Source organism: Mugil cephalus, chromosome 8, assembly GCF_022458985.1.
Source record: "Mugil cephalus isolate CIBA_MC_2020 chromosome 8, CIBA_Mcephalus_1.1, whole genome shotgun sequence".
NCBI lineage: Eukaryota > Metazoa > Chordata > Actinopteri > Mugiliformes > Mugilidae > Mugil > Mugil cephalus.
Window position 1 is genome coordinate 12869873 of NC_061777.1, and position 14129 is coordinate 12884001.

Consider the following 14129-nt stretch of genomic DNA (forward strand, 5'->3'; position numbering starts at 1 on the left):
AGAAAAGAGACAAGACAGTGATTGAAGTCACAAGGACCGGGAGGATTTGGACGCACCTGAAACTGCTCAAACTCGCATTCCAGCTTTGATGCGCGGCAACGCACGGGTGACACACAAATCACCAATTTCCCCCCGTGGATTCAATTCAGCGCACGGGGAGAGGAAAAATGATGCAGTGTAACGCGCAATAAGAGGTGGTAAAACACGTTATTGAGGGGCTGTATGTGCGCTTTGATTGTATGAACTTTAATCAGCCAACTCGTCAGGCAGCTTGACAGTCAGTCGGCCAAGGAAAAGCTTGGCTGACTTCCAGTTTGAGCCCTCATCAAAGGACCTTTTCCCGGACCAAAAAGTTTGAGGGATTATCTGAAGACACACGCACACACACACAGAGAATTTGAAGTGGTTCAGTGGCAAGCGAAAGAGGACTTTGCTGCGGAGTAGAGGGGATGTGTATGTGCTGCAGATTCAGATATATGAGGCTCAACTGTTAAAGAGCCGTGGGGTAAACTATGAGTGTGTGTGTGCTCTTTGTGAGTTTTACACCATCGGAGCGAGGACGCTTTGGCCTGTGCTCACTTCTCTGTAGGGGTAATGGTCACGATTAGGTCAGGATTATGTTAAGGGACGAGGGAATTATTTCGACGAATGTCCTCGCAAAGATAGCCATGCAAGCGTGTGCGTGCGTCCATCTGTAGAGCCAGTGTGAGGAATGTAGCGGGACCCTGCCAGACAAGCTAGTTCAAAGTGGCCAACTGCCACTGTCCATCTCAGCGGGTCACGGGAGCGATTCGGTCGATTTGAGTCGGACGAGGTCACGCCAGCAGACCCGCGATCGCGCTCGCAGAAGGCCAAGCAAAAAGCCGAGCTGCACTACGTTGCGCTCTAGACTATTATTGACTTGGTCGTGCATGTTTACAGAAACGCACATTTGCAAATCTCCCCTTAAAGCTGGAAAACCTAAATCTTGTCTGGGCTTTATCTGTAGTGTCTTAAATTAAATCAGTCTGGAAGGCACAACATAGCATTCAGGCTCCGGAGTAAAACGAGGCCACATGAGAGAGAGACAGACAGAGCGTTAAGTGACCGCTCTGGAAATCCAGCACACACACACACACACACACACACTTACAATCTTTCGGTCGTAGCTCTCCCCGCTGCTGTAGGTGGTGGTCAGTGTGGACGAGCACTCCTCCAGGTACCAGGGCTTGCGTCCGCTCTCGGCCGTGCTGGAGATGGAGATGGTGTAGATGGAGTTGGTGTATCCGTCGCAGGAGCAGTGGTCTCTGCTGCGACCGCCGTTGCCCGAAGCCCAGACGAAGATGGAGCCGCGGCCCTTCCTCCCCTGACAGGAGAAGATGCACAGAGGTTAGAATAAGAGGCTTAATGTTTGTCTTTGTACTTAGAGGTAATTACAGCTCACTAGTCTTAGGGTTTGGCTTAATTTCTGAACGAGCACTTAATTCCTGTCAATGCGGAGGTTGATTCTAGGTTCTGTGAGCAGAAATAAGTCCTCAGCAGTCCTGTGAGGGTCTGGCAACACATCTGGGCTCAGTAATCATAATGTTTTAAAAATGGCATTTGGCATCGCTCGAGCCATGCTGTGCTAGTAAGTAGTTGGTTGTTTTTTTTTTTTTGTTTGTTTTTTTTTAAATGCACTGGACCGAGTGAGGTGAATTTCTGTCTCTGCGGCAAATGAGGTGAGCTCACTGACTGGCTGACAGGCTTAAAACGATCACTGGAACCAAACACATGTATTCATTTCAAATCTCAATATGTCCATTGAGAGACCTCACTTAAAAATGTGGACATGTTCAGCTCATTTTACAGCATCAAACACAATCAAATACGGCTTTATAGGGTTGAATCTAATTTTCAACTGACTTTCATCTGAAATAATATATTTTTTTGATTTAACCTTTATAATCCTTTAGCATTTATTTATACTCAAATGACAAAAAAAACATTGAAAAGAACAGAAGAACAGAGATTTGAGGTTATCTCATTGTAAAAACGGAGCAAAACTATATATTTTAAACGCACAAATATAGCAAATAAATCACTTTAGGAGTGAGCTGAGTGAGTCAGAGTGAGTCAGAGTGAGCTTCACATCAACTTCAGGTGTGACCAAACTTTACTGCAAACTATTTCCAATAGAAACCGCTGAGTTAAATATGATGTAAACCTCGGTCCTGGTGGAGAAACACAGAGGGTGTCACAGCGGCAGTGATGACGAGCTATGAAGGCAGAGTTCAGCCAGGAGTCAGCGAAAAAAAAAAAGATATCTGACAAACTGACACTGCAATCCTCACTGTCAAGACACACACACGCACACAAAAAAAAGACTGTGCGCACACACACACACAGGAATAAAAGGTACAATGGAGTTCTTCAATAGAGGGCTTCTGTCAGGCAGCGATAAGCAGTGAAGCCCCTCTGAGTGCGAGAAGGGGACCAGACAAGAGCAAACGCTGAAAAGTCGAGAGCGATGGAGAGGGCTGTGAAGAGCAGTTAATAAAATAAAGAAAAGGACAAAGAACAAACGGTCAGCTATCATCAGCGAGAGATCACAAAAAGGGCTACGGAAAAGCACCACATTCAAGTCGAGTGCCAGTTTAATTCACAACAATTTCTAAAAAGACTTTCTTTTTATGATGCAGAGCTGCAGACACAAACTAATTCATAAAAGTTTGCGTTATAAAAAAAAACAAAAAAAAAAACACAGAGGCACATATTTTCTCTTTCATCCATATGTGTAAAGCTAATTAAAAACATGTCGCACGTCGGGTAACGCCTGTCTGTCAAACACACGGCAACACAAGCCAGAGAATAAACTGCCTCCACAGCTGTCAGTGTTATCTCCAACACCTCGGCTCTCTGTGATAAACCGCCTCTTCAAGGTGTCACCCAGGTACATGTTACACTCACAAGCATGCCATCTCCACTCAGCTTCTCACACACACACACGCACGCACAACAGCGGGTGGGCATGCAAGCACATACTCAGACAGATATCTCCCTCACCTCTGTCATCTTGAAAGGGCCGCCTGTCAGGAGCTACAGCGACAACAGCCTGTCGCTTTTACTTATTTATATATTTACTTCTGCCTCTTTTCTCCTTTTTCGTAACACGGCTTCCAGTTCTCAGTCGGCACATTTACAGGCGGTTTAAGGTTCTGGATCAGCTTGGTGCCGTAGCTATGGCGACAGTCCAGACCACAAGCACACCCTAACGTCGTGGCCTGACGTGCACATCCACAGAAATTTGAAAGCTGTAATTGGTCCGTTTGGTAGTAACGTAATTCCAGCCACTACGCCATCTCCGCACCAGAGTCCTTCCACTACCTGAATTTCATCTCCATCTACCGTAAATTTCTCTCGTTTACCTCCTGAGACCCAAGCATTCGGCTGGAATGCATCTTGATTTCTTTAAAATAAGATAAAGATTGTTAGGTATTTGGGATTATGAGGACTTAAGAAGTATAAAAAATAAGCATCATCTTTGAACTGGAAGTAGTTTTTGAAATAAAATATGTGGACACATGGATTATTTCGCTGTATTATACAATTTAAGTCAACAATGCGCACCAAAATATAAAACTGTTTGCAAAAGCAGAATTGGAAATGACGAAATCCCAACGTCCTCAAGCGTGTACTTGTGTGCACTGTTAAAATTTGTACGTTATGTCAAACTGGAAAAGTTAATAAGCACAAATAAACAAGTTTATTGACCCTTCGCTACCAGTACACGGCAGACAGAAAGTGTTTCCTTGCGAGGACAGCGGGTCTGAAGCATAATGTCCCCACATGAGGACGCCGGGTCTCAGGAGGTTAAGCAAACAGCAGTGAGTCAGCTGTAGCAAGCTTTGTGAATGTGTAGATACAGTATACGCGTTTGGGAGATGCGACCAGTAAATGACTTCCTCTTAACCTCGGTTATAGCCTTCAATTCAGTTAACAACACGGCACCAGATACTTAACTCAAGCTATGAATATGTAAATTAATATACTGTATGCTAATAGACCAGAGGGGCCCCTCTCTCTGCAGGAGCGTGACAGGTACAGATAGGTGCTTATAGATAGGTATAAGTGTCTGGAATATGAGCATAAGAAGCACATCTGCTTGGAGTGTATATATTTTCTTGCCATTTGAATACTAATGTCTAATCAGTGAAGCACATGTTTATTTGTGCATGTTTCTGCTCGTAAATGTGAATGCTCGCATGCGTGCGCCCACCATGCGGATGCCGTTCTCGAAGGCCTGCCTGGCCAGAGATGCCGGCCCGTCCACAGTCTTCCCGTCGTCATCAGGCCCCCAGCTGGCACTGTAGATGTCGATGTGCTGCGGGTGGAGGCTCAGAGACCGGGCCTCCACCATGTCCGTGACGTCTCCGTCCAGCATTCGCACACCTGACGCACAAACACAAAAAGTAACGCACACACGGATTGAGAGGAATCGCTCTCTTCAGTGTTCACACAGAAACAGGCGAACAGGTGACACTATCAAGCAGATAAACCCGGTTCATCTTAAAATAAGATCAGACAAATATTTAGCAGCTCTGAGTGTTTCCAGCATGTATTCTACTCATGAACCATCAATCACGTGCAAACATATGAATGGTTATTAACAATATTGATAAACTGTTAAATACAAATATTCACCTCCTATTCTGGCATTGTAGGCAATTCCCACAATGCAGTGCGAGTTGTTTGCAGCTGCAGCAACTTCACCTGCACACCGTGTACCGTGTCTGAGGAAAGAGGGGGAATCAACAGCTTAATACACAAATCTAAACTCTCACACTCTCACACACACACACACACACACCATGTACTGGAACCGGAGAAGGCTAACACAAGGACATGTACTGTATATACACACACAGTATATACATGCACACAGCCTCCACCGTAAACACGCAGCTTTTGAAGTGGAATGAACGGACACTTACACATAAACACATTTTCCTTTCACAAATATGTACATTCCAGATGACGTCACGGTAAACAAGGTGGCTGAAGTGTAATAAGTGTTACAAATGAAGCAAACTTCATAAATATTTCTGCAATGCTTGATTTTTTTTTTTTTCTCCTTACATGCGGATGAAAAGAGGGGCATGTCAACATTTATACGGTCTGCTGCACACATATATACAAAGGTAGCACAGTTTTGGTGCTTTTTTTGAGGGCAGCGCACACAGAACAACAACAGAGGAAATGACATCTAAGTCGGGCTACTAACACTTAAAGAATTAAAAACACACACGCACAAACACACGCACAAACACACACACACACAACAGGGTAACATTCCACCAGTAACTACAGTGGTGACAATCGGCCCAGGTCAGGAAGCAGCGTAAACAAACATAGTGTGTTTGTGTCCGCCGCCGCACACTCAACAACACCCCTTTCTGGATCGGCACTAACACACTCACACGCACAAACCTCCTGCAGAGAACATCTGCATCACTACACCCCCGGAAACAGCTTTGACCGCTGCCATGGAAACCCAGCATCTAGCTATAGAAACCACAGAGGGAAGGGGGCTGTGTTTAAACGATAAATAAAAATAAAAAAAGATTTTCATATGAAATATCTAACACCAAACTCCTTGGATTGACTTGGATTTAAATACGTGCCATTTCCCGCATCCTCTCGTCTGAAATCTCACTGTGGCCACACCAAGACAGTACAGAAGCTACAACTATAACAACTGAATCTTATTGACCTTGTGAATCAGTAATAATAACCAGTCTTTATGTTAACCTGCTCAATAAGATGGTTAATGGGTTCTTTTTGCCCGATAGTAGCAAAATAAATAAAAAATACTCATAAACAGGAACTCTGCTGTGTGTTACTTAAGTAACTTTTTCCATTCCAGGGCTTTTCTCCTCCATTGTCACCTACAGAGCAACAATAAAAAGCAAAAGACCAGTAGACTGTGTCACATGCATCTCCAGTTTTTGACCATTTAGCTTCTATTTGCTTTTTTTCTTTTCTGCAAAGCATTGGATCCGTAGTTTTATTCAGTTTAGAGTGAGCTCATAATCTGACTAATGAAACCATGCGGGTTAAAGTATCACATATTAAATGACGGCAAATCAGTAATAGGTCCCTTCATCAGAGTTAATGAGCCAAACCGCTGGCTCCCCGTTTGAAAACGCTTCAACAGCCTCCAGTCAGTCCACTCCACTCCAGTAATCCATAAAATAGTCTGTCTGGCCATCTTTCCAGCCTTTGTCTGTACTTGCCTGTATTTTCCATTTTCTACACATCTGTGGCACAGTCACTCCAGGACCTCTCCGTTCAACCAGAACTATACAACCTTTGAGCAATGAATAACAGTCAGTGCAGACACAAATACTTTTGGATTTTCTTAAGGTTTCAAAGGACACTTTCAGATTTGTTTAAATAGATTTCCAGTTAGGTTTTTTTTTTTTTTGTACAGTTTTCAGTGTGTATGTCTGCTAGCTTCTTTCCCCACTCAGGTATTAACAGGGAGAGGCTCCGGGGATTATTTATGGCTGCTCAGATCTATCTGGAAGCCATCAGTAAAAAAATAAATATATATTCTCTAACATTCACTTAATGTTACATAAGAGCATGCGGTAATGAAAATCTATGTGCAAAAAATATTTCTCCTGGTTTCGTAGGACACCTACAGCATGCATATTCTAGTTTTTACGTAGCAGACGAACTGAAGTCAGTCCAACAACACAAAGCCGCCTTTTCAACTGAATCGCATCTGAGTGAAGAGAGTTCGAGCTCAAAGAGGTCCAATTACCTGTGGATACGATATTTAAAATTCAGCAACCACAGGAAAGTTGGCTTTTAAAGAAACAGATGACGGACCAGCCAGTTGAGTTACAACTATATAGTGGATGATGATAATAATATACTTGCTCTTTTCCTTCTTAAATGTAAAGCGCCGCTTATACACACAGACAACAGATTTAAATCCACAGGACTTACATTGTTTTCGTTGCTATACAACACAGAGGCAACAATCTGCAGTCTGACAGATACAACTAAAGTTAGCTTATTACTCACAAATCTCTTTGATCATTTCATAATTTGCCAGCCGCCTCATACCAACTCCTCACATGTATTCAGCTGCCACGGAGGATGACCTCCACCCTTAGAATAAACTAAAATGATCTCAAGTTTGTAAATGCCAGGAATGCTATTTTAAACAAAAAAGAAATGTGAAAAGTGGAAAAGTGCACCAGATTTCTGTCCGCACACAATAACGTCATAGTCGACCATGAATTCAACCTTAAAAGCTGCATCTGTGGCCCTCATGTCTCTTTAAGACAATGCATCAGCAGGGACCGAGCCACTGCCACGGCTCTTTGGCTGCTGCAGCCAAACACACACACACACACACACACCCAACAATCACTCGCTAAACCCGAGCCAAACTGGCACAAGACAAGTGCATAGATGAGCAACTTTTTTTTTTTTTTTTTTTTTTCTGTTCTTCCAAACAGAAAAACCGCAGCCAACCCACAAATGTCACAATCAAATACACTAATGTAACTCATCAGACCCACAACAAAGTCGGCACTCAGCAAATATAAACATACCGAAGCGCAGAGCTTCTGGTAAAAATCAATCGGAAAAACACAGAATGTGAAAAGTGTTTGTCTATTTTAGCAACAAAACACCGAAGCCGCATGCTTATTTTACATGAGCCCCAAATGAACAGTTGAATTGACATTTCTGTCTCTCAGTTGTGGGTTGTATTTTTTATTTATTTTTATTTCATTTTTTTTTTTTTTTTTCATTCTTACTTGTTCTCGTTGGTTGCGTCATATCGGGGCATGGGATCCACATCGTTGCTGTTGACATCATAGCTCGCTTGAGGGTCCTGGAGAGGAAAAACGGGAGGTCAAAACAACTACATCAAACACCAGAAGGACCCGCTGCAACGACGACCAGGGGAGAGAAAGTATCACCGTGTAAATTCATTAGAAAAGTAGATGTGTGCACGGGTCGGGGGAAAAAAAAAAAAGCTTCTCTAACCCAATCAAACAGTTCGCATTAGCGTCACTCTCAACAGTTCTGTAAATCGAAGGCAATCAGAGCTAACCCAATCTGGCGCGCCACTCGCCCTTCGGCATAAACAAATCCTGGCATTAAACGTAGCTAATGACAGCAGTGCAGGCGCTGTCAAAGAGGGCGTGAATCATTTCATCCGCACAATTGATTGATGGCCTCACCTGCCGCCTCAAACCGAGAACTTACTCTCTGACTCTATCTGGCCTCGGTCCGAGGTCGACATACCTCGGCGCGCACATCAATTACACAGCCACAAACAAATAAACACGTACACACAGCAAACCAACACGCCCTTCGATGTGTAACTTGTGACGCACAACTACGACCAGTCATCGTCATCCAGTCGATCGCGCTGCGTGAGAAAATAAACGACGGTTACCACCCAGTTCCAAAGGAAAATCTATGTCGTAACCCCGACTACAATGTATTTCCCACATAAGACATCATCACATATATTTGTAATCAGATTACGGTGACTTTCTTTGGGCCTCTAAACACACACACACTTGCAGGCACCTACATTTGACTGAAATAAATTAATCGTTTAATTTCGCCGATGACTCGACACCCAACAAGCACACACCACCACACAAGGCCCCTCATAGCCGCCCCACACACGCATACATACACACTCACGTAGTTCTGAAAGAGGTCCGGGTGGTTCCGCTCGATGCCGTCGTCCAGTATGGTCACCACCACGTCTTTGCCCGTGTAGCCCCTCTTCCACGCCCCCATGATGTTCATGTCCGACTGACAGTTGTGGACGTCGTCGTTGCAGTGCTGGGGAGGCGGAGGGCGGATGGCGGGCGAGCGGCGAGAGCACGTGGAGGAAAAAAGGAAAACATACGACGCGGGGGGTTAAGATTTCCACTTAACTTACATCAAGGCTTCTGGTAAAGAGACGTGAGCTACATAAACAAATCCAAACAAGCCCAAACAAGTTAAAGGCCTGTTTGAGAGGTTAACTGTAACACGGCCTGGTTCAAGCCATCACAAGAAGAAAAAAAAAAAAAAAAAAAAACTTGCATAACGTCATTGTGAATATGACCCATTAGTGTGAGTGATGTTGGCTGTCGTGCGTTGAGAAAGATGATGTCGGTCTTCAGGTCTCGCAAAGCGAAAGACAGTCAGGACGTCATGTACCACCTGTCACCTGTTGTTAGTTATTTTCAATCTCGTGGCGTCTGAGTCAGTGTTACTCCACTATTCACATTAAACAAATTATGCTGTTGAACGCAGCACTGATTGCAAAATGCACAACACGAACAAACAAAAAGGTTCCTAAGCACTGATCTATAAACTTAATCAGCTAGCTCTCAGAGCAGTGACTAAACCGTTTATGATGTGGGCTGCTTGAAGAGAAAGTTGAAAACCTTGTGAGGAACCTGGTAACATCTCCGATCACCAAAACCAAAACAGATCAGAGAGATTCAGCGACTAAGGATGAACTCATCAAAGCAGCATGTTTCATTAGTTTTGGGGGAGAAACTGTGCACACACTTCTTCCAGGCTTGGGCTGCAGTGCAATAATGTGCAGTGTTCTCACACGCAGCTGTGTCATTTAAGTCATTTACCTTTATTGGCAGTTCAACATGTTCCATCATTCAAATGCGCCACAAGTCTTCATAAATCTGTCAAAGTAGCACTTAGGTGCATAAATTCAATGTGAGCTGCAAGTCACGTCGTCATCAGACTCGTGTCTGACAATTTATAAGTGGATATCTGTTCTCTTCAATTAGCCTCTCTATTTTAGATTGGATACTAAAAAAAATACAACAGAACTGCTCTGTTGTTTCAATCAGAGGCTACGTCGGGTGAATTTGTTAGAAATGACCGGAGGAGACACTTCTTTTTCTAGGCAATCCTGAAAACACACGGCGAGTTGAAAGAGTCCATTCCTAAAGGTTTGAAAAATAGAAAAACTTCTGGTCAAAGTATCAGGAGTTATCTGTGGCGAGTTACCTATTGACAGAGCCGAGGACACTCAGCAGCACACACACACACAAACGTACGACTAAAAGAGCAATGATCTGAGGGTGTATGCAAACAGCTGTGATAAGCCCGCAAACGTCTGCAATGCAAATTTGAGAGCCGTGCGTGCGCCGTGTAAACAAGTTCAAGCACTTCGCTGCAGAGAAATGATTTTCAAATACAGGAAAAACACTTCTGCGGGGACATTCCTGTGACAAAATATTCACAAATAATTACAGAACATATCACCTTGACCCTGAACTGTCTCATTTCAAATTGAGGAAAGGCAAAGGTTTCATCGGGGCGGCCGCTCTAATCTTTTATTCTGCAAAACGTGGCCACATAAATCCCTCTGCTCCACTGACCCTGCAGTAATCAGGACTACGCCGTCACCTCAGCTGACCTATGACCCACAAACTGGATAAATGTGGGCGAAGCACAGCATGCGATCATCTGAGCACAAACTCAGCACATTAACTCTGGTTACGTCAGTAATTGTAACGCTCATGCTTTGACATCCACACATAAAGGAAGACGACTATACAGCGTACTCACAATGTACCACATACTGCTCCATTTGGCGTCATTATAGAACATGTTGTTTTGGGCTGGGCTGCTGTGGGCGGGGCTCGACAGGGAAAGGGGCGGGGCCGGTTTGTAATCCCTCTTGATTCTCCTCTTCACCACCTGCTGCTGTATCCACTCCACCTGAAAAGCACAAATGCAGACGGGAAATGGCACAAGATGAGTCGGCTTCCAGCTGTAACAGTGGCAGGAGTACTTACTTGTTGGTGTTGAAGGCAACGCAATATAAATGAGGTGCTTCGTCTTTAATGGAGGAAAATCTCCTCACTTCCCTAATGTGATTAAACTCACACACAAAGAACAAAGGTACCAACTATCTTCCGGAGAATGCATGTGGGTAATAAGCCGTGGCACCCAAAAGGCCGGAGACGGAATTACATTTTTGTTGAGGGTGAGCCATGGATCTAGATGACATTTATTGACTGTAGAAGGGGACGTCGTTCAAAAGCAAGGCTCCTCTCTCCTAAGGGGGACTGGGAGAGGGCTCAATCGAAAGCAGTCTCAGCCCTATGTACCGTCTGTAAATAAGTGTGGCTTTATTTTTGGTCAGGGCGAACAAAGGCACACGAGGAGCGAACGCATCGAGAAGCATCGAGGCGACCTTATCTTGCTTAGGTTATATAAACGTTACAATCCACGCACAGGTTTTTGCTCTCGACTAATCAGCTCATTTCTCCATCTGCGGAGCGGACCGACTAACACACACACACACACACACATACACGCACGCACCAAAGACTGAAAGGTCTCTCAGGTAACATCAATCTCTCAAATGTTATGGGCTCGCTTCAAGGCGCGAGGCATTCCTTGGCAGCGGTCTCGCTCCACTTTCAGGCGGAATTTTCCGATTTCAAAATCAGTATCGTTGGATCTGAACGAGGCGGCTGGACTCACGAGCTTGGCCCTGGTCAACTCTTTGCGAAACCATAAAGCCTCGTGTTTAGTCTAGCAGACCTCATCTGTCTGAAAAGACATCAGAAGTTTGCGCGCACCAGTGAGGACAATGCAGGGGGTGAAATGCGGTACGGACGCGGGGGCAGCTTACGCCGACTTTGTTGGGCCGCTTCAGGAATAACGTGCGCTCACATGAGCCGTTGCGGAGCTGCTGCTTATTTATACTGTATTTTCAAATGCTTGCCGCGCCATCTTCTGTAAAATAAAGGGCACTCTATGTATGCATGATGTGCAGCCACAGAAACTCATACTGGATAATCAATAGAATAATTTTCAAACTGCAAAAGCGCTTCTCTTATGTTGCTCGGTTTGCCAGTTTGCAGAAATCTTTAGCGAACAATGTCCGGCTGTAAAGACAAAGCATTTCTCCACATCAATACAGATGCAGCAGACAGAGAGGGGAGGAGAAGAGAGAGAGACTGAGAGAAAAAGAGGAGAAAAGCTGACATAATGACTGCGGAGTGATTATCTGGTCTCATGCACTGAAACAATCTGCCAGGCTCTCCGGAGAGAGTTTGAGAGCGAGGCAACAAGACAAGATAAGACGAGAGAAGGAGAGGCGATAAAGAGCTGAAGAGAACGAGTCCCGGGAGAGTCAATAAAAAAAAAAAAAAAAAAAAAATTAAAAAACGAGCCAGAGAGCAAAAGACAGCAAGCGAAGGGAGCAGCACAAATGATTTTATAAATAACACCGATTCAATAACTCAAGTATGAAGCTCTCGTAGGTTGCGGAGGAGGGAGGGGGACGGGGGGACAATTATGGAGGTGACGTAATGTGATGACCTCCTCCTTAAGAAAACAAGGTAAGGAAGACCAAGAAATCGTAAGCTACGACACAGAGGCGGATGAGGAATAAGAAAAAAACCAAACAAACAATGAGATATTTTATTTTAGCCGGATGCTCCACCCATCTGCTAAAGTCTCAGCTCATTTCACTGCAACTTCAGGAGGACAATCAGTAAGAAAGCAAGCGTTTACATACGCCATTAGCCTCAAAACAACACCATCATCAGGAATTGTGTGCGAGTGGGTCTGCGCTTAACCACTGGTGTGTCATTACAATTTGCATACATTAGCATAGCATCCACCACAATCTGATCAGCAAAGTAAAGCAAATGTGTTGTTGTTCACAACTTGGTTGTTCCAAGGAGAGTGGGGGCGACGAATGAATCATGTCACCACAAATAACTTTATTCAAGGGCCTTTGATCAAGACCTTACCACCTGAGACAGCTGCTGCTCTGTAGCTGACAAATACCTCCATAGATTATTAGATTTACTGTCATCTATACTGCCTGGGCGAAAAAAAAAAAAAAAAAAGTCACTGCCTGGACTTAACTAAGCAAATAGGTACGAGTCTCCTGTTGGATAATTACTGCGTGGGAGATTATCCTTCAGTTTGCATCAAGTTATTTAACCAACTGATACAATGAGTAGCTTCTCATTTCTAAACTATGTGGAAAGACACATCCCGCGGTCGTGGAAAAGATGTTAGTCTGTTTGAGAAGGCTCAAATCATGCATCAAGCAAAGAAAACGTCTGAGGAGATTGAAGCAGAAACTACCAAAATTGGGTTAAGAATTGTCCAACGCGTTATTAAAAACTGCAAGGATAGTGGGAAACTGGGGTCTTTCAGGAAAAAAATAACTGATTGATCATGATCAGTGAAATCGGTGAAATCAAACTGAAGAAAATCAACACTAGAACTCAAGGTTATGTAATAAGTATTTCCACAGCTGTGTAGCCTTAAGAAAACCACTAATCAGTGAGACTAACCGGAAAAAAAGGTTTCAATTTACTAGGGAGCATAAAGATTGGACTCTGGAGCAATGGAAGAAGGTCATGTGGTCTGATGAGACCGGATGAGTGACCATTTTGGAAAAGGTCGCCCATTTTATCATTTATATTTTCAATTGAAAACATAACTGACTGTGGCCGGAATCGTATCAGTATTTTAATCATTTGTATGATTTTGGTATGGGACATGTTTCAACCAATGCGGAGAAAGAAGACTCTCTCTGCATGCAGTTGTTTAGTCCTACAACCTATCAGAGCTGTTGTTGTAGACAAATCCACGGTACTCAGGTGACATATATGGATACATCGCAGCTACTATTCAGTCACAGCATAGAGTCAGTCCCAAACACTCAGAGCACAATCAACACCCAACGGAGCAACCCCAGACCAACATAAACCCACAAAACCTTTGTGTGTGGGGAAAGTTCAGGCTTCAGGGTTAGTAAAAAGCTTAACTCAGGCATTTTCTAAAGTGGTTATATTCAAAAATGCACTTAAAACTCCACTAATATTGTTTATATATCAAATATTAACAGCAACACTAACACCTGCTAATATGGCTAATAATTGCAGAGAGTTTAGTTGAACCTAATGACTACACAGGAAACACTGTATGTCTAGAATATATACATACTTAACATATATCTCCTTATGAGTGGATGCACTAAAACAGAATGGACAAAGGGCTATAATGTGCATGTGTTTACTGTTCCTATGTTAATATTCACATCTAAACTGGTGCCCTACTTGTCATCTTCA

General features: G+C 43.7%; 1 protein-coding gene across 2 annotated transcripts in view; it reads right to left on the reverse strand.

The window, feature by feature from the left end:
- The window catches only part of pcsk5b (proprotein convertase subtilisin/kexin type 5b), a 68261-nt gene that overhangs the window by 40059 nt on the left and 14073 nt on the right, over positions 1 to 14129 (reverse strand). For both annotated transcript variants that reach the window (XM_047592578.1, XM_047592577.1), the window contains exons 3-8: positions 10591 to 10743; positions 8701 to 8844; positions 7797 to 7873; positions 4663 to 4751; positions 4238 to 4410; positions 1133 to 1345 (exon numbers count right to left, since the gene is read on the reverse strand). In XM_047592578.1, the coding sequence (XP_047448534.1) occupies positions 1133 to 1345; positions 4238 to 4410; positions 4663 to 4751; positions 7797 to 7873; positions 8701 to 8844; positions 10591 to 10743 (849 nt within the window). The remainder of the gene's footprint in view (positions 1 to 1132; positions 1346 to 4237; positions 4411 to 4662; positions 4752 to 7796; positions 7874 to 8700; positions 8845 to 10590; positions 10744 to 14129) is intronic.